Genomic DNA, 27,182 nt, shown 5'->3' with positions numbered 1-27,182 from the left:
CTTTGTACTTATTTGATTTCTGTTTCTTTCAGCTTGTGGCAGCAGTGGATTATCTCCACAGTAAGAACATTGTTCACAGAGATATTAAGGATGAGAATGTCGTCATTGCAGAGGACTTTACTATCAAACTGGTTGACTTTGGCTCTGCTGCTTACATGGAACCTGGCAAACTGTTCCATACCTTCTGCGGGACAATTGAATACTGTGCTCCGGAAGTGCTGTTGGGAAACCCGTATGTACTAAGCAGTATACCCTTGCCACATGTCTAGTTCTAATGAGGATTTACTTGGGTTTGTTCAAGTTGAGTTTTTCGGGACTGATAGGATGGCCCGAAGAGCAATAACTGTGACTCGACAATTCTGGCCTAATGGCTAAGTAGCTGTTGTGAAAGGGTTAGCGTCATGACACAGTGAAGGAGTTAAAGGGATCCCTCTCGCCCTGCAAAAGGTTGCCTACCAAGGTGTTTCCAGAACACAGCCTGTCCCAGAGGCGGAAGATGGGGGAGGGTGGAACAAGTGCAGTCATGATCTTCTTAGAGTGTGTATTCTATATGACTGTTGGTGCTCACTGTGTCTTCCACAATGCCTGTCAGCCTCTCTTTTGGCCAGAGTTCCCTTTTGTATTTCAGAACCGCAACTCCTGGAATGCATCAAGGTGAAACCAAGAAAGCCCGACTGACTGGAATCATGACCAGGTCTGGAATTGACTGAAATATTTCTTGTGAAAATGATGTATGCACCAAATACCCAACCCAATAACCTGAGACGGCCGCCAGTGGGATGGAGGAGTAACAAAAAAAGAACATACTGAGTTGTGCCTGCAGTGTAACGGGAGACGTACAGAAATCCTCACTAAACCCAGTTGTGAACCAAAATTCACCACCATATGAAGCAAACCACAAGGAAAACGAGCACTCTGAGCACATGGCTGCCATCCCACCAACATAGATTAAAGAGAGGGCACGCTGAATGCCTTTCTAGTAAAGTCCCAACCCCTTGTGAGGACAGCCTAGACAGAGATTCGCCGGTGAGGGTGGCATTGTATGACCAGGGGCACCAATGGGAGCATGGAGTAGTGTTGGAAGGGGGTAGGCTAGCAATAAAAGAACATCAAAAACAGAACCTCTGTTGCTATTCCCCCTGCAAGCTAATCAAATAAACTGTTTTCTATTGATTTATTCTAATAAAAGGTAATATCATTATTGTTCAATGTTGGCATAGTACAAACAAAATTGCATAACATTTCTTCTTAGTATATTTATGCAAATTTAATAAACAATTCATACAATTTACATCACAAAAACTAATGATCATGGCTTCCTTGCCCAATTTAGTAGAAAAGTTGTTCTTTTATAATCTTATATATCGACTATCCATTTTCAGAAAACATTTCTATATTCCAATGAAACAATACTTCGTTCTTCAGACATATAGGGCCATAGTGAAGTAACCCAATGCGTTTTGAATAATTCTATTTATCTTCATATCTTCATAAATGTAAATACTGCAATCAATAAAACAGCCATTGATTAACTATTTAATTAAATTACTAACCAATTCTTTTCTCTGGATCTATTATCTTGTGGTTGACAATAATTCTTTAAATAAACATATATATTCAATTTAATGTGAATCTGTAATCAACATAACTACCACTTAGATATTTCTTGCATTAAACAATAATACTTTTAAAAAACTCGAAAAAGCTCAAACTCTCGTATTTTCACAGGTATCAATTGTTTGTAAGAACTGGCTGAAGCTAGTGAAATTAGTCACCTAAAATTACTTGTGTTTATATGTTAAGATAGTAATGTCCTAATTTTAATGCTTAAAGTGCGGTTAGTTATATAAAGCAAATCTTGTTAATTACCTCTGTTTATGGTGTGGAGAAAGCATTGCTGTTGCCCCATAAACCTCCGATAAACCAAGCAATAAGCACAGAACCATTTGTTAGGAAAACCGCAAAAAACACATTTGCTTTGACAATAAGAATAATGTAAGGACTTCATAGCTATACAAGCCCAGCCAGCACAGAGGAGATTGGAAGGTGTGCGGCCGAGGCCAGGTGCAGCAGTGGTGGATCAAGAGGCCAGGTAAAGAGTAGACGTTGGAGTGGAGTGCTGAGGAGACTGTGACAGTGTTCTGAGAGAGTGCAGGTAAGGTATTATTTGAGAGCGAGTGGTACAGGTTGTGTGTAGTGTGACAAGGGGGTACAATAGTTGAGAGCAAGAAATGGAGAGACTGGGAGAGAGAGATCAGTGTGGGGGTATTTAGAGCGGGTGTGAGAGTGATTGTAAGTGATAATGTATAATAAGGGAGTGGTGTGTGAGTGCAAGGCGGTAGCTGGAGTAGTTTTGAGGGTGCAGTGAAGCAGGAGAAAAGCAGGTGGAAGAGATAGGTGGGAAGGGTGTAATAACATCAAGCCAAAGACGCATGGATAGAGGATTGAGTAGACATGACGAGAGAAGAGGAGTGTGAGGAGCAGAGATGAAGAGAAAAGATGTTTGGTAGAGCAGAGAAAGCTGGTGGAGAGGGGGGAGTAGTGGAGCTAGAGACAGATGAATAGGGTGTAGGAAGATCCCAGAGGTAGGAGAGTGGAGAGGGGTGTAGAGGGTGAAATAAAGATGGAAAGAGTGACCGAGTGTGAAGGGGAGAGACTGAAGTGGAACCCTGGTGACATCAGGCAGTAGAAACGGACCAGAAGGATATAGATAAAAAAGGCCCAAAGCCTTTGGTTTCCCCGCAGATTAGAGAAGACTTGGATAGTAGGGGTTAACATGTGTTAAAATATGTCTGGAGCATTTTGGCATTTAGGTAGGTCTGGGCGTTCATGGAGAGAAACCACAGAGAGGTTGAGAGACTTGTGGCGCCCCCTCTCCTCAGCCCACCTTCACTTGTTCCAACCATCCTAGCCTTCTCAAACTTTTTTCGTTTAAAGTTAGTAAAGCACCTAACATCTCTTGTCCTTGTCTTTGGATTTCTGAGGCCACCTGTGAACACAGTAATATGGAGTTGCGACCACAGCTTTTGTACTTGACTAGATGAATTGTGTGATTCTGGGCCGCTCAGTGTATTTTTATGTTCTAACACCACAGTGTGAGCATCTGCTCCATGCCTACCCCGCAGCAGTGAAAGCTATTGTTTTGAATTGGGTGGATGTTACATCTGTGTGTGCCTTCAGAAATATTGAGAGCAACAGCTAATTGAACACACTACTAGTGGAAAATTAAAATCTTAGTTGCTCTTTGAGATTGATTGAAGTTATATGCCAAAGAGATGTGTGAAGCCCAGCACCGGTTCACATTTCTGATTTTCAACAGCCCCTGCTTTGGAACACAACCTTTCTGACTTTACTTCATGGCCCCAAGCTTTATATACGTATATGCCTGGCTTAAAGTATGTTAATGAACAGTTCTTTAAAGTTGACACACTTGCCCTTTATCTTTGATCTCTGGCACTCCTGGCCAGTGGCACATTTTTCATGTAGCCGACTGTACATTTTTTCTCGGAACTGACTAAAGCGAGTGATTTTCAACCATGAAAGGGAGTGCATGATTGGAGGGGTGGTTTCTCTCCCAGAACTCTTTAAAAAAAAATATATATTGAAATGGTGCATTTTCCAAGAGAATTAGGGGAAAAGGCATACAATTCACAAATCGGTTCTGTAGGGGAACACATGAAAATCTTTAGATGGCAGGTCACCAACAATATACATGCACTTGTTTGAACATATGTTGATGCAGGCTATGGTCGAAGAAAAAACAAGAGGTGACGGCCATTTAACAGGAGTGAAGTCCTAATGTAGGTTTGCTGGCATATACTAGCACAGCCAGGACATGTGTGTTACACTGTCATTAGTTCATTTTGGGCAAAGCAAACCTGTGTCTCTTTAGATTGTAATACTGGTACATATTGGCAGAGACCGTGTTGTGGAAATAACGTAAATTGAAATGAGACACCAAAATGTTAGGATGCAATGTTTTGTAAACCTGTGTGTGACAATAGAAAATGCTGAATTACTTTACTACTTCCAGATGAGGCCCCGTACTCCCTCAGTGGGCTTGTTTAGTTAGGGAATCCATCTATATGATTGCTTGCAAGGTGGCCTTTTGTTTTAGCACACAAACATGAATATGTTCACCTGTTTGTTAGCAATCTCACAAAGCTTTCATTATGTAACCTTGCTCCCGCCATTCATTTTCAGTCCATTGCAGGCTGGCTCTGCCTCAAATTGACCCCTGATGGGACCTGCAAATATAATTTTAATAAACGCACTGACCTGCAATGATAACTTTCAGGAGGTTGTGGGAGTCTTGTGGGGACACCCTGAATTGGTTGCTGACATGTGAAGATACTATGCAGATAATTGGGAAGCAAGAAGAACCTCCTTAAATGAAACCATACATGTTTCCTGCACTCATAGACTCCAATGTACTAGGAAACTTGTCTGTAAAGTGAGAGCAGGGTACACAGGATCGGGACTTTTTATCAAGTTGTCATGTTTTGTATACATTTCGAATGGATTGTGTCCTCCCACGTATTCCTCATCTTTGATATTCACTATCCAGCTCCAGCTGCTTTGGAAATTCCTTTTCGGCAGAGGGCGCTGTGCGTCAGTGCAGTGGACTCGATGTCCCTCGAGGGCCTCTGTCTCGAGGATGATGTCATAGAAGGCATATATAGAACGTGCAGCGCCAGTTGGCTTCAGTTCTGTTTCTCAGAGTAAACTTACGCTTCGAGAACTAAGCCGCGCTTCAGTATTTCTTCGCAAAATATACGAAAATGTCTTTGTCACAGACGACCGGGTTTAAGAAGTGTCAAGAGTGCGATGCCAAGATGTTGCTGAATGATCCGCATCGAGTATACTTGTGGTGTCTCGTGTGGAACACAAGACCTCGGCCTGTTCAAAGTGTCAATTGATGACTGGGAAATCTCTGAGGGAGTGTAAGGGAAAACTGGCGCTAGGTAGCTTCCCTAAGAAATCCCCATCGACTACCCAGTCGAAGAAACCTTCTTCCGTCTAAGCGAGAGGTGACTCTCCTCGAAGAAAGAAGACAAAAAGCTCCAGGTCAAGGAGTGTCTCTCACCACTTCTCGTCGAAGAAGAGTCACCATAAATCGCCTACATCTACATCCTCGTCCGACTCTTCTCCTGAGAAAGCAATATCCTGCCCCACTAAAGCCTCCACTCCTGCCGAATGGGAAGCATTCCGGTTAGAAATGCTTATATATTCAAGAGCCAAAAACCCTCAACAAGCCATGCTCCTTCCGCGCCTTCTAAAGCCGGTAAGAAAAGGGCTCGAGCCAAATCCCACATGCCCTCGAGCCCGGGACAAATCCACATCAAGGGCCGTCGAGCCCTCGACACGAGAAATCATTGAGGGATACTTTGAATTGTAAGTCGAAAGACAAGTCGAGGTTGTTGATGATCTCTGACCTCTATTTATGAGGACAATGAGCCATCTGATGATGCACCCTTTGGTTTGCAGTATGGCATACCAAATGTCGCTGATAGCTTTATTTCAGAGGAGTCCAGACTGAAAGATCTAAAAATTTGCAGACAGCCATTGGAGTGGACACTTCACAGGAATTAGGATTTAGAAAGCCTGTGTCAAATGAACATGCAGATGCCTCTTACAGGCAGTTGATAACCAAGGTAGTGGATTACCTAGGATGGAGCAGACCTGCCCTCCCTTTCGAACAAGTTGACCTTACATACATCATTGATAAAGACCTCAAAAGGATCCCATCTTACCTTTCCTTTTCATAATGCTCTTCAGAAGAGAGTAAGTGCCAATTGGGAAGTACCAGAGTCAAGTCCGGCAGTAAATAAGAACTTGACAAGAAAATACCGTCCATCAAGTAGTGACCCCAGCTACATATCGAAACATCTTGCCCCAGAAAGTTTGGTGGTGCAGGCGGCAACCGCTACCTCCAAACAGGCAGCCTATCAGACCATCCCACCGGATAGGGATGATAAAATGGTAGATGCCTGGTCAAGAAAGTTATTTTCTGCAGGGAGCATTGCTCTTAAATCAGCCAACTCTACACGTGCCTTGGCAACGTTTTCATACACCCTATGGGACGGCATTTCGAAGGGATTGTGTCCTCCGACGTATTCCACATCTATGACAGGTAATCACCACAGCTATGCTGCTTCGGAAAATGTTTCGGCGTCGGAGTCCTACTGTTAGGCAGAATCCTGTGCAGTTCCATTAGGGAACACTACAGAAGATTAGGACTACAGGTGAGAGCAATAAATTCCCTTTGGTATCAGTCTGTACCTCAAAGGTTTAGTTGGTAGCTGTGGCTGAGCAGTCACTTATCTCAAGAGGCAGATGAGCAGTATTCAGGGTTTACACAATAGGGCTACAGTACTATAGCACAAGGAAACACTGACCAAAGCTTGTAGTAAAAAGAATATATATATTTATGTTATACACTTCTAGTTAAACACATTTATCACAGTTATTAAGCAAGTTAAATTCAGTCAAGAAAAGTATACACAACTCCCTAGTTAAATAGACAAGTTTGAGCAAGAGTGAAAACTGAGCAAAACGGCACAGTGAAAACCATGGAGGAAGGTTCGAGTTACTGCACTACCCAGGGATGAAACCAGCCGCGGTGCTGTCCGATGAATAAAAGGTACGCTCCTTTAAATCGCGGTCCTCGTGGACTGGTGCCTGGCTATCCGGTCTCCGAGTACAGGGTACTGGCGATTCGACCAGAGCAGGTCCAGGAAGGCGATTGGCAAACTGGTTGGCCCCACCAGCTTAATGGAAGAAGGCTCTTGCAGATGAAGATCTTCGCTCATCGTGTGGAGAAAAGTGGTGAGACGCTGCAGCAGGGCTTCAGCGGTGGTTTAGTCGTTGCAGATGTCTTTGGCTTCTCTTCTCTTCGGCTTCTTAGTTCCGGTGGCGACGTCTTGCTCTTCCAGTCCTCAGGACCCTGCTTTTATGCAAAAAGATCCCCATTCATACACAGTGGAGTGTTCATCTTGGCGGGAGACCCTCCAGCCTATCAGGATAGAGTGTGAGATGGGTTGCTGAGGCAACCCTGTCCAGGGGTCCTTCTCCCCCTCTCACACAATGGACCCACCCCAGACTTGGTGGCGCCGCAAGGAGAGCTTCTTGGCAGAAGCCTGCCAAAAGTACGAACAAAGGATCCCCAACCTGGGTTAGGAGTTTAGAGAAAGACACGAGAAAGAAGTTATATTAAAGTTCTGGCAAATAAAACCTACCAGAGTAAAGTTAATATTAAAATACACGGGCGGTATGTTAGAGGCTGTCAGAAAATGTGGTAGCCTCGAACAATGGGAAAATCCCATGGGAAAATATTTGCGATCGAATATTTAAGGTAGTAACTACTGCCACCAGCCAGAAACGTTTGAGAGAGGGACTGTACGGTACCCTCTTGAAAATGAACATAGGGGAAAAACTATTAACCCTTCCCACTACCTCCATGGTAAGATGGGTTGTACTGGTTTAGTTCACAAAAATTGACTAGTAAAGTCAATGGGGACTTTACATGCCCTGGGAGACAGTAGTCAGTCCCAGGGTATGGAGTATTATGTTTGGGGGTCGCTACGACACCCCTGTGTCACTGCACGGAGGGTGTTGTGTAACACATGTGAATAAAGATGGTTCCTATGGAGGTTAGAAAAACCCCATAGACATTAAACACAAAAATAGCCTAGAACACACATAGCAAAAATGTCTGAGTGGGAAAAGAGTCTCACTCTTAGCAGGAGAAAAAATCAAACCCTTTAAATACAGCAAAGCTGCTGGGGGACTCTATAGGTAAGGGAAATTAGCCATAGAATGAGAATTCTCCCTAACACCTACGTCAATGACGTTGATATGCTGTCCCTCAAGGGCCTCCATCAAGCCGACCTCACCAGATGTTATAAGTAGGATGCATGACACCCATAACCTCAGTTCCTTTTTTTCCACGAACGTGTTCGCTTCAGAATCTCGGCGCGCCTCGGTTCTTCTCCTGATTGAATCGGTTCTTCGAACTTGGTTGTTTGTGAAGTATCATGTCTTTGTCTTCTTCTACCCCGTCGTCGGGCTTCAAGAAGTGTCAGGACTGCAGTTACAAGATGTCGCTGACGAACCCGCATGACGTCCGCCTCTGGTGCCTCGGTGAGGACCACGCCACCGATGACTGTGACGAATGCCAGTCTTTGACGTCGAAGGCCTTGTGGGAGCGTAAGAAGTTGACTGTAGGTAGGGTTTCCAAACCCCGAAAGTCGAAATCCGCTGGGCTTTCGACCGACGATTAGACGGGCGACTCTCTGCGTCAGCGTAAATCCAGGGGGTCTCGGTCCTGGAGTGGTTCCTGCCATTCCTCTGCCTCTTCTAGGCACTTGCGGAAGCGCCGTCACCGGTCACCTTCCTCGTCCAAGGACTCTGCCAGACGGTGGGTAGCTTGTCCCAACAAGCATTAATCACCGGCGGAATGGGAGATGTTTCGCAAGGAGATGATGGCGATTTTCGAAACGCAGGGCTCTGTTCCGTCTGCGCCTTCAAGAGAAGCTGGCAAGGAATGCGCTAGGGTCACCGCTTGCACGCCTTCGGGCTCGGGGGGTCGGCACGATCATCGGGAACCTTTTGAGGTCCCGATCGGACAAGGTAGATCGCTCTAGCCATGCCCGCTACAGGTCCCTGTCCTCGACGCCCTCAAGACCGTTGGAGCCTGTGAGGCCTTCTTCGAAGGCATCAACGCCATCAGCGACATGTCTGTCGAGGGACTCTCTCGAGGCTCCGCCTCCGAGGAAGTCATCGACCCCATCAGCGCCAAGGCCGTCGAAGGACACGCTCGGGGCTCCGGCCTCGAAGCCGTTGTCGAAGCCATCAGCGCCTCGCTCAATGCCGATTCCGTTGACGCCTTTTGAGGAGGCTTTATCGGAGGTGCCCCGGAGACTGGTGGAAGCCCAGAGGAAGGCCCTGAGGAAGTCAGTAAGGCCTGTGTTTGAGCTTTTTTCTTTGCCCTCATCCAGGGATTTGTTCCAGCCTCTGGATTACATCTCTGAGGTGGATGAAGTGTCTGATGTGGAAGGTTTGGTTCCTGATGAGGTTCCTGATGACCTGTTGTCTGGTCATAGCCAGATGGAAGACCTGCGTCAATCCTTGCATGACGCAGTGGTCTGGACACCTCCCTGGAGGTTAAATTTGGCAGGCCTGAGCCTGGTACACACGCCGAGTCGTCGTACCGGCATCTCATGTCGAGGGTGGCGGAGTACTTGGGGTGGTCTGCTCCACCCATGGATTTTCTGCAGGATGACCTGACCGATATCTGTAACGCTCACCTGGTATCCACGGGGACGTCACTCAGCCTGTTCTGACCTCTTACGACCTCGAACCTGGAGACTACTCGACTGGAGACTGGGCCTTGTTTTCTTGGAAAGTGTGCTCTCCGTCCTGCTTTCAGCGCAGGGGCGCGTTGATTGATGCGGGCTTGTTACTTCACTGGCAAGAGTCCGACAGGTAAGTCTAATGAGTCTTTTGAACAGTTCTCTAACTTCGTTCCTTTCCTTCCGTAGATGATGGCCGGCATCCAGGGATGGCAACGTGCTGCTGAGATGAGTAGCGCTGAAGGTGAGTGAGAGCGCGATGCGACCTTTTCGTATTTGTATTGAACTGAGTTCTTTTTCTGTGTCTTTTAGGTGGCGCGACGTTTTCAGCGTGGATGCCAGTTATGAAGAAGAAATGCGGTGAGTAAGCGCGGTATGCGGTGCCTCTAGATGTTTCCACGCTAACCTGGAGTGTCTTTTCCCTCTTGCAGCTGGATGAGAAGTTCCGGAGATATAGTTCCCCCAGAGCGGCTGGGATTCAGGTAAGCGTTTGAAGCTTGTACAGTCTTTAAAAATAAGCGAAGATTTGCTGAACGCTTACTAATGCCTTTTTTCTGGTCTTTTCCCTTTTCCTTAGGAAGCGGCATGCCGGGATGGGAATGACACTGCCGAAGATGCCCACAGAACAAAAGAAGTGATGAATGATGGGCAGAAGCGCTGCAAGGTAAGGCTGTTCCTAACGGTGTTCTTGTTCTTGCAGGAGCTGAGCACGGAAGAAAGATGCAGGCCTACTGGAGACCGATCCGAACACGGTGAGTGTCACGCTGCAGGTGCAGAAAACACAAAGCAGGTTTCTCAGCCTGGGCGTGGCTTAAATAGTCTCTGGGTATCCCAGGTGTCTCTGGGCTGAACCACACCCAAAAGACTAGACTGCACATGCAGTTCTGGGAACCAAAATATGTGGGGGCATCCATCTTGTCCCCATCAATGCACTACAAGTCCAATCCCCAATGTTATCCTATGGGAGTGAGTGAGTCTGGTGCCACAAGTGCCAAGTCTGACTCCAAGTGGGTCTTTGGGGGGATGGAGAGGCCCTTGAGGGCCATGTAGGTGATCGTGGCCTGGCTCCACCCTGACATCTTGGAGGGCTGGGGACATGAGGGGCAGGAATCATGACAATATCTTGGACCAAGGTCCACCCACTGACCCGGTGCTGCCATTTCATATGGCCTTACAACGAAGGGTGGCGGCGGCTTGGACTGCTCCGGAGAGTGTTTCGGCAGTGAATAAATCGTTGCCGAAAAAATACCATCCAGCCAGTGGCGACCCCGGCTACCTGTCTGCGCACCCCACTCCGGAGAGTTTGGTGGTGCAGGTGGCTACGGCCCCAGCGAAGCAGGCGGCGTACCCTTCCATCCCTCCTGATAGGGACGACAAGCGCTTCGACGGTTGGGCGAAGAAAGTATTTTCATCTGGGGGTATGGCTTTAAAGGCAGCCAACTCCGTTTGTGCCTTGGCAAGATTCACTCACACTCTGTGGAATTGTGTATCGTTAGCAGCCGAACATATTCCCAAAGGGGAGGAACGTGATGGTTTTCTTGCCCTCGTTCAGGATGGCAAGGATGCCACGTGTGAATCCGTTCAGTCGGGTCTGGACGTGGCAGACTGTGTCAGCCGGTCCATGGCGGCAAGCACCATGATGCGCAGGTTTGCGTGGTTGCGGAAGTCGGGGTTTGCTCCTGACGTACTTTCCCGGCTTCTAAACATACCCTTTGATGGTGACCATCTTTTTGGCAGCAAGGCGGACGAGAGCCTTGAGAGTTTGCAGACCTCCAAAGCTGCGGCGAAGTCATTGAGTGCTGCAGTAAGTCAACCTCCGCCTTTTCGTCCTAGGGGACAGCAATGGAGGGGAGGTTCCTTTTGATACTACTCTACCTTTGATAGATCGAGGGGGGCTGCGAGTCAGAGGGCCCAACGTAGGAGTACCAGAGGTGGAAAACAAGGTACTCGAGGTGCCAAAGCCGCTCGGGCAGTTGCCTCTTTGCCCTCAGGCACTGCCGCAGTCGCTTCAGCTCAGTCATGAAGCCATGTCCAATGGTTCGCCGGGGGGGGAGGGGGAGGCAGGCGCAGCATCTTGTAGAATGGCGTGCCATTACTTCAGATGTGTGGGTTCTGGAGATCATAGCCCACGGCTACTGTCTTCCTTTCCGGCACAGGCCTCGCGACAATCCACCAGGGAAGCTCTCTTTGAAGAGTCCGGATCTGCTCCTTGCGCAGGAAATCAAATTTCTGCTGGAGAAAGACGCCATAAAACTGGTGCCTGTAGCGGAGAGAAACAAGGGATGGTACTCCCCATATTTTTTGATCCCGAAGAAAGACGGGGGATTGAGACCCATCATGGACTTGCATGGTTTAAACAAGCTCCTCAGGAAGGACAAGTTCAAGATGGTTACACTCTCTCAAGTCCTCCAGGCCCTTCAACTTCAGGACTGGTTGGTGTCTCTCGACCTCAAGGATGCTTACTTTCATGTGCCGATTCATCTCAAGAACAGTAAGTACCTGAGGTTCGCGGTTGGCGACTCACATTTTCAGTTTCGGGTCCAGCCGTTTGGATTGACCTCCGCCCCGAACTTCTTCACCAAGCTCATGGTGGTGGTGGCAGCGTATCTCAGGAAAGGGGGATTCACGTCTACCCCTACCTGGACGATTGGATGATCAGGGCGCACTCTCCCGAGCAAGTCCTGGATCATCTGTTAGTCACCTGCCATTCCCTTCACAGGCTGGACTTCTCCCTCAACTTAAAGAAGTCCCACTTGACACCTACGTAGCGGCTCCAGTACATCGAAGCAGTGCTCGACACATCCCTGGGGCAGTGTTCACCTCCCCAGGTGAGGGCTCATCACATTCTACAGATGGTGGACAAGTTTCAACGTGCCCAGAATCTCCCGGCGTTCGAGTTCTTGAGGTTGCTCGGCCTCATGGCATCCTGCATTCTACTGGTGCCAGAGGCCTGACTGCGGGTGAGATCTCTGCAGTGGGCTCTCAAGATGCAGTGGTCGCAGTCCTCCGGCAGGATGTCGGGTCCCGTTGAGGTGCCGCCCTCGGTCACCCAGGATCTTCTGTGGTGGGCCGTCGAAGGCAATTTGATGAAGGGGGCTCCATTTTGGATACCCTGGCTGAAGGTAACGGTCGTGACTGACGCATCCCTCACGGGATGGGGAGCTCATGCCAACAAGTTGACAGTCAGCGGTCGTTGGTCTCCGTCGGAGTCCAGACTCCATATCAATCCGTTGGAGCGGAGGGCCTTCAGGCTAGCTCTGAAGGCTTTTCTGCCGTCTGTGCAGGGGAAGAATGTCCCGATTCTGACAGACAATACAGTGGCCATACACTACCTCAACACCTCAACAGGAAGGGGGGGGGGGGCAGGGTCTCTTCCTCTGTGCAGAGAGGCAATGGAGCTCTGGTTCTGGGCCATCCAGCAGGAAATTTCAATCTCGACAGTGACGTTGCTAAGGTACTGCAAGGTTCTATTACCGGGTTTCTGGCCAAGGGGCTACGCCGTAGTACCGGACAGATGTCTGAGGGGGCGCCTGTATGCAGCACTACCGACGATGCAGCCGGGGGCACTCCACCTACCATGCCCCGTCCTGAGGTGCAGGGTAGGCCTCAACCTCCACCGCCAAAGGTCCAGGAATAGGCAGGGCCTAGCGCAGCAAGCACCACGTCTCGGGCACGTGGCATGCAGCACAACAAAATGGTTGCTCGCCTGACACCACCATCCCCCTTCGGGGAACAGGTAGGGGAATGAGTTGCCACGTGGGACTAGTCTTCATCAGGCACGTGGCTTATGGCATACCCTTCAGTGTCACAGGACAGATACACCACACATACAACAAAGCAGAGTGTGCCCAGGTCTCAGAACCCCCCAGGGCCCTTCGCCCATGCCTGCGCCTCCAAGCGCTCCACCAGCCTGCGAAACAGGTTTTTCGAAACACTCCTGATGCTTATGAGGTCTCCATAGATAGTCGTCATCCTCAAGGATGGGATCTGGGACATGCTCCCTCCAGTCTTGCCGCTAGCAACCACGGCTACTCCACCCTTGGTTCAAGTGCTTCCGGCTCCTCTGCAGCCCCAGCGACACCGGCCCCACGCTTCCAGTAGTCCCGGCAGTTCCCTATCAGCCACAGCAGCCGCTGGCTTCTATCAGTACACCACAACCCCCGGCTCCCAGCAATCCTCCAGCTGCACATGACCAACAGGACTCATTGGTGGACTCCGATGAGGAGGAGGACCCTGATACACCTTCATCGGCCAAGATATTTCATGAACGGCTTGCAAGCCTGGCTGAATACTTGGGGCTGCCACAGCCCGAGGTTGAACAACCAGTGGTGGAGGTCTTGGTGGAGGTCCTCACTCTAAGCCCCATGGCTAGAACAGGTATTTCAATGCAAACGGACGTGGTGACATTGGCCAAAAAAGGATGGCTTAAACTTCATTGGCGCAGCCTACCAACAGACTCCTCGATGCCAAATACAGGCTGTTGGACGGGGGATCCTCTCTTGATCTCGGCACATCCTCAGCCGATCTCAGAGCCAGCACTGCCGCAAGCAGCACAAGGCGGCGCATATGGGCTTTTTTCAGGTCATTTCATCAGCCGGAAAAAAGGCATGACACGCTCTTCCGGACCTACGAGTCTCCGGTGGGGGGCATGCTTGCCCTTCACTCAACGCTGGTGTGCAAAGGTTCGCGGTCCCCTGGAGCCCATCAGTAGGGGTCACGGGCTTCCGCCTACCTCTACCTCCTTCTCCTCTATCCTCACCTCCACTCCCACAGATTGGGACAACAACTCTGTTGGCGGAGATTCGCTCACTCGTAGAGAGCCAGGCAGTGCAGGAAGTCCCAGCCTCCCAGCGAGGTCTGGGCTTTTATTCACAGATTTCCGCCATACACAGTAAGAACCAGGTGGGCCTGAGAGTTGTGTTGGACCTTTCCACCCTGAACATTTCCCCTTCCTCTTCAAAAGTTCAAGATGGTTATCCCAGTGCCTATTGCGGAGACATTGTGCATGGGAGACTGGATATGCTCCCTGGATCTGAAGGATGCATACTTACATGTCCCGATCTGACAACCCCACTGGTCCTCCCTGAGGTTCAGGATCATGGGTTGCCATTTCCAATACAAGGTTCTGCCCTTTGGCCTCAATTCGCCCCCCAGGGTCTTTAGAAGACTTATGAATGCAGTGACAGCCCTCCTCAGGGCCCAAGGTCACCACGTCTACCCATACCTAGACGACTGGCTGGTCAGGGCAAGGTCTCCGGAGGCAGTCCATCACACCGCCCCACCCTCATGAATACTTTACAGGAGTTGGGATTTTCTATCAATCTCAATAAGTAACAGCTGAAGCCTACGCAGAATCTTAACGTTCCTGGGCTTCATCTGGGATACGAGCTCCGAGAGAGTGTTTCCCTCAGAGGACAAGATCACAGCCATAAAGAGTGCCACGGGGCATTTCCGCTGCAAAGCAGTGACCTCGGTATGGTGGTACCAACACCTCTTGGGTATCATGGCAGCATGTCTCCTTGCAGTGCCATACATGACACTCAGAATGAAGCAATTACAGTTGCACTTCACAGCCTCCTGTTGTCAGGAGAAGGTTTCCTGTTAGGCAGAATCCTGTGCAGTTCCCTTAGAGAGCACTACACAAGATTAGGACTACAAGTGAGAGCAATAAATCCCCTTTGGTATCAGTCTGTACCAGAAAGGTTTAGTTGGTAGATGTGGCTGAGCAGTCAGACTTAGCTCAAGAGGGAGATGAGCAGTATTCAGGGTTTACACAATAGGCCCACTAGACTATGGAACAAGGAAACACTGACCAAAGCTTTGTATTTAAAAAGTATATATATATATATATATATATATATATATATATTTTATACTCTTCTAATAAAACACATGTATCACAGTCATCAAGCAAGTTAAATTAAGTCAAAAGAAAAATATACACACTCCCAAGTTAAATTGTAGACCAAGTGAACCAAAGTGAAAACTGAGCAAAATGGCACAGTGACAACTACACACAAGGGATCCTCTAACAATTCCTCACAAGGGAGGGAAAGCACCAGTTATATAGAAACTGTTTCTTACACACCCTAGCAGCACTTCCCATCAGTTTGTGAACCAGTTTAAGCAAGGCAGTGCATCAGTATAAGCAATACTTAAATGAAAACTGAGCAAAATGGCATTTCACAAGGTTTCAAAATGGGAAGGAAACAGTAGTTAGAAGAAATAGGTGCACCAACACAGTTCTCAGTGAAAATTAATCTAAAGAAGGTAGGACTAACAAATGTGACCAGAGTCAGTAGGCCTGTGCCAGAGTCAGTGGTACAGGGCAAGGGCCCAGGAGCAAAATGTTCTTGTAGCTGCAGTCGAGTCTTTGGTTAATGAATTTGAAAAGGTGGTTGCAGAAGTTGAAAAGACAATGTCAAGAGAGGGGCGGCCAACCAAACAGGTAGGTAAAAGATTTAAAACACCTTTAGTGCTACTGCGAAGAAAGGGCGGCCTGGCGGAACAATGTACCTTTAAATGAAGAAGTGGCTCCTGCGGTAGTGGTTGTTCCTGGTAGTTCCTGCAGTTCTGGTGATCCAGCAGAGGATGAGAGGCTCTCGTCGTGGAGGAAGATTCGAGTTACTGCACTACCCAGGGATGAAACCAGCCGCGGTGCTGCCCGACGAATAAAAGGTACGCTCCTTTAAATCGCGCTCCGGGTGGACTGGTGCCTGGCTATCTGGCCTCCGAGTACAGGGTACGGGAGATTCGACCAAGGCAGGTCCGGGAAGGCGATTGGCAAACTGGTTGGCCCTACCAGCTCAAGGGAAGAAGGCTCTTGCAGGTGAAGATCTTCTCTCGTCGTGTGGAGAAAAGTGGTGAGACGCTGCAGCAGGGCTTCACCGGTGGTTCAGTCATTGCAAATGTCTTTGGCTTCTCTCCTCTTCGGCTTCTTAGTTCCGGTGGTGATGTCTTGCTCTTCCAGTCCTCAGGACCCTGCTTTTATGCAAAAAGTTCCCCATTCACACAGCCTAGCTGTCACTCACACAGTGGAGTGGTCATCTTGGCGGGAGACCCTCCAGCCTATTAGGATAGAGTGCGACATGGGTTGCGGATGCAACCCTGTCCAGGGGTCCCACTCCCCCTTCCACACAATGGACCCACCCCAGACTCAGTGGCGCTGAAAGGAGGGCTTCTCGGCAGAAGCCCGCCAAAAGGACGAACAAAGGATCCCTGGCCCTGGTTAGGAGTTTAGAGAAAGACACGAGAAAGAAGTTATATTAAAGTTCTGGCAAATAAAACCTACCGGAGTAAAGTTAATATTAAAATGCACCGGCGGTATATTAGAGGCTGTCAGAAAAAGTGGTAGCCTCGATCAATAGGAAAATCCTGTAGGGAAATATTTGTGGTCGAATATTTATGGTAGTAACCACTGCCACCAGCCAGAAACTTTTGAGAGAGGGACTGTATGGTGCCCTCTTGAAAATGAACACAGGGGAAAAACTATTAACCCCTTCGAGTACCTCCATAGTAAGATGGGTTGTACTGGTTTAGTTCATAGGATTTGACTAGTAAATTCAGTGGGGACTTTATATGCCTTGGGAGACAGTCCCAGGGTATGGAGTCTATATTTGGGGGTCGCTACGACACCCCTGTGTCAGTGCACTGAGGGTGCTGTGTAACACATGTTAATAAAGATGGTTCCTATGGGGTTGAAAAAGACCCCCATAGGCATTAAACACAAAAATAGCCTAGAACACACATAGCAAAAATGCCTAAGAGTGGGAAAAAGAGTCTCACTCTTAGCAGGTAAAAAGAAACAAACCCTTCAAATCCAGCAAAGCTGCTGGGGGACTCTATAGGTAAGGGAAATTAGCCATAGAATGAGAATTCTCCCTAACAGTTTCCAGGCGGAGCCCGTCAGCATTCCACCTCATCTCCACCAGCCCCTAGTTTGGTGGAGCACGGACTACAACTTACGGATAGGCCGTTCTAGCAAGCAGCACAGCAGGTTACCATCAACACGGATGTGGTGCTGGGGAGCCACCCTGGACATCCACAGTGTCCATGGAGTTTGGTCTCGTCAGGAGCAGGAGGCTCACATCAACTGGCTTGAGTTGATGGCCATCTGGCTCGCTCTCAAAGCCTACCTTCCGATTATCAGTGCCAAAACAATCCTTATTCAAACAGACAGCTCCACCAGCTTGTATTACAGAAACAAGCAGAGTGGCACCAGGTCCCCTCCCCTATGTACCCTAGCAGTCAACATTTGGGAGTGGGCTCTCGAAAACAACATGAACTTGACAGAAATCCACCTCCTGGGGGAAATCCAACCTGGAGTAGGACTGGCTCAGCAGGCTGGGTGCGGACAACTATGAATGGCAGTTGAACTAACAGGTCCTTCGGGGGATCTTTGACAGATGGGTCATCCTCCGGTGGATCTCTTTGCCACCTGGGTCAACAGGAGATGCCCCCAGTTTGTGTCCTGGAAGGGACAGGGCTGGGGCTCTCTGGGCGCGCTATGCAGATCCAATAGAACAACATCAAAGCGTATGCCTTCCCTCCCACTCCTTCACCCCGCCACCCGGAGGTCAGCCCTTGCAACGTGGCTCCTGAACAGGTCACACTAAGCCATCTACGTCTGTCACAAGCTAACGTAGACATTATACAGGACGCTAGGGGCAATGTTACCAGGAGCCAATACTAGGAGTCAGTACATATGCAAGTGGACTAGATTTTGCCACTGGGCCGAAGCAAAGGTCGTTCTATTGACCTGCACTTTGGACGACGTCCTATCGTTCTCTTCATACCTCGCACACACAGGCGTGCAGGTGGACACATGTCGCACCTATCTGGTGGCAATTGGAGCCTATCCGAACTCGGAGGAGGAGGTATGTTCCTCCTCTAATCCTGTGGTTAAAAGACACCTGGCGGGCCTCACCAGGCTCCACCCGCCTATCGAGAATCCGCAACCGGTGTGGGACCACAACATGGTCTTGGGCTATCGGAGTTAACGCCACGGCGGTTGCTTTCCAGAAGCACGTTCCATGGCAGCTTATCAGCAAGGCAGCTACATGGGCTCAGTCCTCGGCCTTCTGCAAGCACTACTGCTTGGATGCCATCTGCAGGTCGGACGCAGCATTTGGTCAGGGAGTGTTAAGAAACTTGTTTTTCTAGGAGGGGGCAACTCTCCACCTGGGGCTACATTCAGTTGTAATCGCCCATACAGTATGGAGGAAAGGGGACGGAACGTAGGAGTAATTATAAGTTACTCACCGTAGTGACTAACAGACTCCTAGTCCATAGTCCCCTTTCCTACATACGTCAGACCATCTTCCCCCCTAATAAAACTGGTGTCATTAGGCAATGATAATATTGTCGACGTGTCAAAGGACACTGAGGAGTGGCGCCGGTGGGCGGAGTCAAAGGAGCACATGCACCCAGGGCCGCGCCCCTGCGTGTATCTAAATTTAAAGGGGAAGGTTATTTTTCTTGTGAAAAAGGTTCCGTCCCTAGCGAGGGACGCCCATACAGTATGGAGGAAAGGGGACTATGGACTAGGAGCACGTTAGTCACTACGGTGAGTAACTTATCATTTCTATCCTCCACGTCATCCTGGGAAGGAGGAGGGAGAGGTTTACATTTCAAGGTTGTTAAAACTTCGTCTAGATGATGAACTATTCATGGGTTATACGTGTCATGCTGTAACAAAGCAGACCTTATCCAGATGGATTATTCTAGCAATTTCAGAATGCTACAGGCTGGCAGGCAAGGATCGTCCAGAAGGCTTGAGGGCCCATTCCACTAGGGGCATGGCTACTTCCTCTGCAAAGAGATATTCCTATTGAAAACATTTGTGAGGCAGCTACGTGGTCCACAATACACACTTTCACTAAGCATTGCTGCCTTGATTCTACCCTAAGTCAGGATGGAAGCTTTGGAAAAGCTGTCCTCCAATTCTGTTCATGGAAACCATGGATGTCAAAATTCTTACTCTCTCCACTGAAACTAATACTGCTTTGGGAGTCTTATCGAAGATGAGGAATACGCGGGAGGACACAAGTTACTTACCCGTGGTAATGTTCTTTCAACTGAATGTTCCTCCCACGTATTCCTCATCGCCCTCCCAGCCTGCCCCTCAGTAGAATTTCCCATGCTGTTACAGATTTTGCTCCTTCAGAGCCTAGTACGGTCAAACCTTTGTTGGTGCGGGTAGTTTTACTTGAGAATGACACAGAAAAACAGAACTGAAGTCAACGGGCGCTGTGCGTGCTAAATATGCTGTATGGAAGGTATGGCGTCAAAGTAAGATAAACACAAGTGATCACAGTTTAAGGGTGTTTATTAAACTGTAAAATGGGTGAGATAAATGCCTAATCTAAATCTAAGATGGGAGCAAGCTACGACCATCAAATAATAATAATAATAATAATAATAATACAGTCGTCAAGAATAGCATGGAGTTTTGGACAAAGCTCCCCCTGGCCATGGTAGGGAGGGCGGCCATGCTGAAAATGGTGGTCCTGCCTAGGCTATTGTATTTTTTACAAACATCCCACACATGGTGCCCAGGCACTTCTTTACTAAATTACACAGCCTGTGCCGGGGTTTCCTGTGGCATAACACAAGAAGCAGGGTGGCCCTGTGGAAATTACAGAATGCGTACGACAGAGGGGGGTACATTTACCGAACTTTGAGATATACCTAATATGGCTACCCAAGGCAGAGACGCAGGGTAGGCCGAAATTCTTAACACTAGGTTGGGAGGTCTGGCACAAAGCGTGCCGGACCATGGGAGGCCTGAACCCGTGCTCCCCAGAGGCACCACTCATGGCGCTCTGTGGTGCAGATGACCAACTAAGAAAAGCGATCCAAACATATTGGGAGCCAGTGGGCCTAGCTACCCTAGGGGATATCTGGCAAGAGGGGGAGGCTATGGATTTCCAAGCAATAATGGACGAAACCCGGGTACAAGCGGGACAGCACATCACATGTAGTAGAATAGTCAAGAGGATGAAAGAAACGTGGTCCGAAATAACGCTAGCAGAGCAACCGGATACTGTCGTTGAAACGATGTATGACATCTCGGAGGGAGGGCATGAAATATCCAGGATATACGAACTAACAATGTTAAGAGTGGGGAAAGAGCCGCTCAAATTGCGGCGGGACTGGGAGGAGGAGGCGGGAGAGACCATGCAAGATAGTCAATGGGAGAGGGCCCAAAGACATCACAAGAAGGTGTCCTGAAATGCCAGGCTACAACAGATCCAACTATGTTACCCACAGAGCATACATGAACCCCCAAATGATAACAACATTTGGAAATGCAGGGGTACAAAAATGCGCCAAGTTTGGAGAGGAGGGAGCAGGGATGATTCACATGTTCTGGGCGTGCCCGGAGGTTGGGAAGTTTTGGGGGAAATTAAACACAAGCTGTCTGAAAAAGGAATTAAATTAGATGTGGGATCCTTATGGGCATGTATGCTGGGGGGATTCACCAGGCCACGAAACCTGAGACACGTATGTAAACTTAAAGACCTGGCATATATTCTGGGCAAGAGAAGAATTGCCATGAGCAGGAAGGCCACTCATAGACCCAGACTAGAGATATGGTGGAAGGACCGCCTAAAGTGGGCAGACGCGGAGACAGTGGCATGGCATGAGGCGGCAATCAGAGGGGAGGGTGATGAAGTGGGGCCACTGATGGAATGGAGATAATTGATGGCCTCGTTGCATGGGTATACCCAAAATGACCCCAGTGATGAGGACCTGCCCGAGAGCCAGGAAGAGAACTAGTCCTGAGAAAGGGGAGCCAGAGGTACATGGAGAAGAGCTTGAGTTTAAGGGGAAGGGAGGGGGGAGACATTATGAAGAAAGCATGTATGTAACTGAAAATGTCGGAAGTTATATTTTGTTTGTAAAATTAATTAAATAATATTTTTAAAAAATAATAATAATACAGTCCTAGTGGAGTCTGGTCAAATAATTGTTCACAAAATAATACGTCAGGATGTTTTGGCCGGGGTATCCCTTCCCCATGTTTTTAGCACAGGACAAGGCTGACCTCTTGAGCACGGCAAACTCCTGGGCTCCTTCGGCACAAGCTTACAGTTCCTTTTCTCAGTATCGGAGCCTTCTGTGCCCAAGTCTCTTCTCATTCAAAGTCTCTTACTTCAGAGGGCCTGAAACGCCAAAATAACAAAACAAAAGTTCCTTCTGTTAACCTTTACGTCAGGTGATTACCCTTCACCCTTGGATCCCCTGAGCCGGGCTCCGATTCTTCTGTCGTCAGCCTCCCTCAGTCGAGCTCTTCAATGACTTTCGATTGTACAAGGGATTTGGCTTGACTCTTGTATGACCACCTTAACACCTTATACCGGCCTTCCCTATGGCCTCTTAGTACTTGTAGTTTCTTTACTCACGATGTTCAACAGTCTCTTTGTTCAGGAGAGGGGGGTACCAGCCAGAGACCTTCGACTGAACGCCACGTGGCGCCGGACCACTCTACCTCTGGTACCAAGTTTGTTCACAAAAGACCACTTCTCCAGCATGGGGTCTGGCATGGATTCACATGCTCATGAATATTCCCCGTCGTCAGGCTGGGAATCCTCGGGAAAGAAAAAATCAGTTTGTTTCCTCTCTGAATTGTCTTTCTCCTAATAACCAATCACTGGTCTCTGGGTCATACTGCCCCAGCCAATGACTGCCCTCTACCTAAGCCCCTCCTCTGGCAGCCATCTTCAGATTTTACCGCACGTTCAAGTGTTGGGAGTCCTTGTGCTATAGCTCTCGAGCTTTTACTGCGTTTTGCGATTTTTCAAAGAGTTTATTAAAAATGTTTCGGTCAGTCGAGCCTCAAGCTCCACCGATTCTACTTCTGATCAACGGGGACCCGTTTTGGAAATTTCTACGCCCCTCAAGGGTGAATTTTCGTCGAGTTTCGCTTCTTAGAGGATTCCGGAAGATCTTTAAGGCCTACCCCGCGTGGACATGTCCCAGGACAAAGGAAACAAGATGCCCGTATCCAAGCTTTTCAGGAGCTGCCCTGGATGCGGATTACAAAGTGTCTTCAAGGAGGATGAGCACTCTCGGTGCCTCTACTGCTTTCACAACGACAAAACGCACGTGGAAAAGGACTGTGCATTTTGCAAGAATATGTCCGAACGGACAATGAAGGATCGTCGTATTCGACTCACGAACTGGCTGGAGGGGGACGAGCCCAGCGGCAGGTGAGAAGAAGAAGAAGTCCGAGCGATCTTCTAAGACCTTTGAGGGCGCTCTGGCGACGGGGGCCCAACAGAAGGCAAAGCACCACAGGCACCGAGAGCGCTGATGGTTCGGGCTCTTTGGCTGCCAGGCAGGGCGCGATATCCTGATGCCATCGACCACGAGCCAACGGTCTGGCTCTGGGAAAAGGAAGTTTGAGAAGCCGGGTAAGCTTCGGGAGAAGTTCCGGTCGATCCCGACGGGGGAGCGAGGCAGCGACCCTCCCCCCAAGGTGAAGGCCTTAGGCGCGCCCAAAGTCGCAAAGGCCCTGATTCACTCGGCTAAGGTCTCGATCAAGGGAGTCGGGGCGGCCCTGGCGAAGCCTGCGGAGGCTATCCCAGTGGAGACCACCTCCGGGCCTAGAGTTTCCCTGCCACCATGGAGGGAATCTTCTTTTCAATTATTTATAAGACCCCCGTGAAGAGAAAGAGGGGGGGGATGGTAGCCCTTACGGACACAGATACCACCTCTGAAGACAAGCTGGCTGGTATCGCAAAGATCCTGGACAAGAGGTTCGAGGAGGTCCGGGTCCAGCCCTACCGGAGGGATCCTGACGAGGCGGACAAAGAAAGCGACGGTGGCGCCGCGGACTGTAAAGGAGACGGAGGAGCCTACTCCCCAACTCAAGCGATCTTGATGGCTATCCAGGCTTTGTGTACGGAGATGAGGACAAGGTTGCCCTTACCCCCAGCAGACGATCCAGCTGAGCCTGGACCGTCGGGAAGCCCACCGAGCAAGCGGAGGCGAATCCATCCCCCTCCTCCCTTCTAACCTTCACAGCCTTCACCTCCTTCCCCTCCACCGAGGGAGGAGACTGTTACAGAGACGGCGGGGATGGACTACGACGACGGTGGTGACGACGGAATGGACCTCCCATCACCACCCGCTTGGGCCTCCCACCCCCCCCCTGACGAAATTGGCTCCTTCCACGCCATGATTGCCAGGGCATCTGAGCTCTTCCAGCTCTGCCCCGAGGAACAGAAGAAGGAGGGTTTCCTCTACCAACGGCGGGAGGCCAAGAGGAAGACTGTCTTCTCAGTCCCGTTATTGGACGACATCTGGGACGAGCGGCTGGAGCTCCTCAAGAACCCGTCCACGGCTCCTGCTAAGGGACCGGTACGAGAAGTAGTACCGGGTCCCGGACTCCGCCCCCATGTGCCTCAGGGCACAGCCGTCCCCGGATTCAGTGGTCTCTGTGGCGGCCAAGAAGAAATCAGCGGGGGCGACATCTTCGACTTCAACGTCCCCACCGGACGGCGAGGGAAAAAAACTGGACGCCATGGGACGACGGGTCATCTAAGCGGCCAATGCCCTCGCGATCGTTGCACACTACGACAGGAAGCTGTGGTTCAAGATCGCTCCCCTGCTGGACTTCCTCCTGGACGACAAGAGAGCTGAGGCCCTGGAGATCTTACAGGAAGGCGAGGTGGCTTCGGACCGTGCCATTACGGTGGCCATGGACATCGCTGACACCGGCTTTCGCCAGATGGGCAACAGCGTTTGCATTCGCCGGCGCAGTTGGCTCAAGGCCACCGACTTCCGCAGGACGTGCAGACCAGGGTTCTGGACATGCCCTTCGACGGGAACAACCTGTTCGGCAAGACAGTGGACGAGTCACTGCAAGCCATCAAGGCGGATACCGAGACGGCTCAGGCCTTAGGTGGTGGTCAACGACGACGGCCGTCCTTTCGGAACTCCGGAGGCAAGCAAGATGCCTCCAAAGGATTCGGCAGCGGTTCCTCATCGTACCGCCAAGTGGCCCGCTCCTCGTAGCAGGAAGCCTACAGAGGACGCGGCAAGACATGAGGATCACGTCGTCGTCACCAAGGAGGACAAGGCAGCAAGACCGCGATGAAACAGGACTGAACCGACCGTGGCGTCGGGCCCCCACCGAAGCACCCTGTTGGGAGGCCGGCTTGCGAAATTCGTCAGTGTGTGGGAGTCCATCTCCACCGACTGTCGGGTGCTAAATATCCTGGCCCGTGGGCACACTTTGGAATTTCAGAGGTGGTATCCCCGCATACAACCCGTGGCCAGGAAGGAAAACCACACCCCACAGCTACTTTGGAGGTACGAGCGGTGTTAAGAAAGGAGTCATAGAACTCGTCCCAAAAAAGCTGCGGGCTCATGAGTGTACTCGTGGTACTTCCTCGTCCGGAAGAAGACCGGCGGTTGGCGACCTATCCTGGACCTTCGTCGTCTGACCAAGTACATCAAGTCTCAGAAATTCCGGATGGTCACCCTCCAGCACGTGCGGGGACAGCTGGAGGAAGCCGACTTTCTATCGTCGCTGGACTTGGAGGATGCCTACTTCCATATCCCCATCCTAAAGGGACATCGCAAATTCCTGCGGTTCGTAGTCTAGGGGCGGCATTATCAGTTCAAGGCCCTTCCCTTCGGATTGAAGTCAGCGCCCAGGGTATTCACCAAGTGCCTGTCACCAGTGGCGGCGCAGCTGCGCCTGCAGGGGATCCACGTCTTCCCCTACCTGGACGATTGGCTCATCGGAGCAAAGTCAAGAGAACTTGCCGTTGATCACACAGCAAAGACCGTCCAACTGCTCACGGATCTGGGATTCTCGATCAACTTCGCGAAATCCCACTTGGCACCGTCGCAAGTCGCCCTGTTCCTGGGAGCCAGACTCGACACAGTGGCGCAATTGGCTTCACCGTCGGAGGAAAGGACGAAGGCCATCCTGGGCAAGGTACAACGGCTGTTGACCATGGACGTAGCCAGGGTGAGGTCCATCAAGGCACTACTCGGCATGATGTCCTCGTGCGTCTATGCAGGCTGCGGATGCGACCACTGCAGGAGTTCCTCGACGCCCATTGGATGCAAGCGGCGGGTATTAGGGAGAATTCTGATTTCATGGCAAATTTCCCTTACCTAGTGAGTCCCTCAGCAGCTTTGCTGGATCTCTGGAGTTGTTTCTTTCCACTTGGTAAGAGTGTGAGCTTTTCCCCCACTCTTACTTGTATTTTGCTGTGTGTTTTGACCTGTTTTTGTGATTGTGGGCTCTGGAGTACACCACTTCAGTAGGCCCCTTCTTTGTGTGTGTCACACAGCACCTTCTGTGCAGTGGCACAGGGTTGTCGTTCAGACTCCCCCCGACTCCATTTCTGAGGCGACTACCGTCCCCCAGAAAAGGGTAAAGTTACCATTAACTTTACTTAGTCAACTTTAACCACAGATCCAGTACACACCATCTTACATGGAGTGCTGGAAGGGTTAACTCTTAACTCTTTTTATCTGTACCTCCTAGAGCATTGTTTCGCTCTTTTAACATTTAGACATGGCTGGTGGCAGTGGTATCTACCCTAAATTTCTACCGCGGTTATCTTATATAACCGTGGTAATATTGTAGGCCATTGTGTTAGCCTCAGACTTAAACCCACTCAACCAAATCCTTTTTCGTGTGGCTCTGGTGCGGTTTATTTGCCATTTCTTTTTGTTAAACTCCTTCTTGTGTTTTACTTTGCGCGGCAAACTAGGTTTGCCTTCTTTGTTCACTGTCTTTTGGTGGGCTTCTACCTAGAAGCCCTCCTCAGGGCGCCTGGGTGTCTAGGTGGGCTGAATGTGAGGGAGGGGTGTAGTCACTGTTAGGGAGAATGCTCTTATAAGACTAATTTCCCAAACCTAGTGAGGCCCCCAGCAGCTTTGCTGGATTTTTGGGGTTTGTTTTTTTCTCCTGCTAAGAGTGAGACTCTCTTTCTCCCACTCTTAGGCATGATTCGAGGTATGTCTTTGACTTATGGTGTGCTTATGGGCAATGGGGTCTTTTTACTCCATAGGGTATCATCTGTTTTAATGTATGTGTTACACAGCACCCTCAGTGCAGTAACACAGGGGTGTCATAGTGACCCCCCAAACATAGACTCCATACCCTGGGACTGACTACTGTCTCTCAGGGCATGTAAAGTCACCATTGGCTTTACTAGTCCAAAATTGTGAACAGAACCTGTACAAACCATCATATTGTGGAAGTACTGGAAGGGGGTAATTCGATTGCCCCTGGGTCTGTTTCCAAGGGGGCACTGTCCAGTCCCCCCTTGTCGAGTTTTCTGGCTGGTGGCAGTGGTTATCATGCTAAATATTCCACCAGAATATTTCCTATAGGATTTTCCCATTTATTTTAAACGCACCACTTTTTGGTGCAATGTTAAAGATACCGCTGGTTTATTTATTTAATATAAAATCACTGGTTGGGTCTTTTCACCAGAACTCTTTTCTAAAATGGTGTTTGTGTCCATCTCTGTAACTCCAACCAAGGTTGGGCCCTTTGTTCCACTTTTTGGCGGGCTTCTCCACAGAAGCCCTCCAACTGGTGCCACTCTGTCTGGGTTCCACAGGATGTGTGGGTGGGGGAATTGGCACCCTGGACTGCGTTGCCTTAGCAACTCAAGTCTCACTCTGTTCTGATTGGCCCAGTGGTGAGCCGCCCGGCTCACCACTTAGCATGTATTAGTGACAGCTAGGCTGTTGAATGGGGGGGGTTTCTGCATAAAAGCAGGGCTTTTGGGACTGGAACTTCAGAAGTCGCCACAGGACCTAAGAAATCCGAAGAGGGGAGAAGCTGAG

General features: G+C 49.6%; 1 protein-coding gene across 6 annotated transcripts in view; it reads left to right on the top strand.

Moving 5' to 3' along the window:
• Positions 1–27,182, top strand: part of PASK (PAS domain containing serine/threonine kinase) — a 2,072,978-nt gene that overhangs the window by 1,711,840 nt on the left and 333,956 nt on the right. For 5 of the 6 annotated variants that reach the window (XM_069618098.1, XM_069618096.1, XM_069618097.1 and 2 more), the window contains 2 exons: positions 33–232; positions 629–694. In XM_069618098.1, the coding sequence (XP_069474199.1) occupies positions 33–232; positions 629–694 (266 nt within the window). The remainder of the gene's footprint in view (positions 1–32; positions 233–628; positions 695–27,182) is intronic. The other variant, XM_069618099.1, reaches the window with a different exon arrangement.

The sequence above is a fragment of the Ambystoma mexicanum genome, chromosome 10, assembly GCF_040938575.1.
Source record: "Ambystoma mexicanum isolate Mex_15411 chromosome 10, UKY_AmexF1_1, whole genome shotgun sequence".
Lineage (NCBI taxonomy): Eukaryota > Metazoa > Chordata > Amphibia > Caudata > Ambystomatidae > Ambystoma > Ambystoma mexicanum.
The sequence above is the reverse complement of the archived record's forward strand: the minus strand, read 5'-3'. Positions and strand labels throughout refer to the sequence as shown.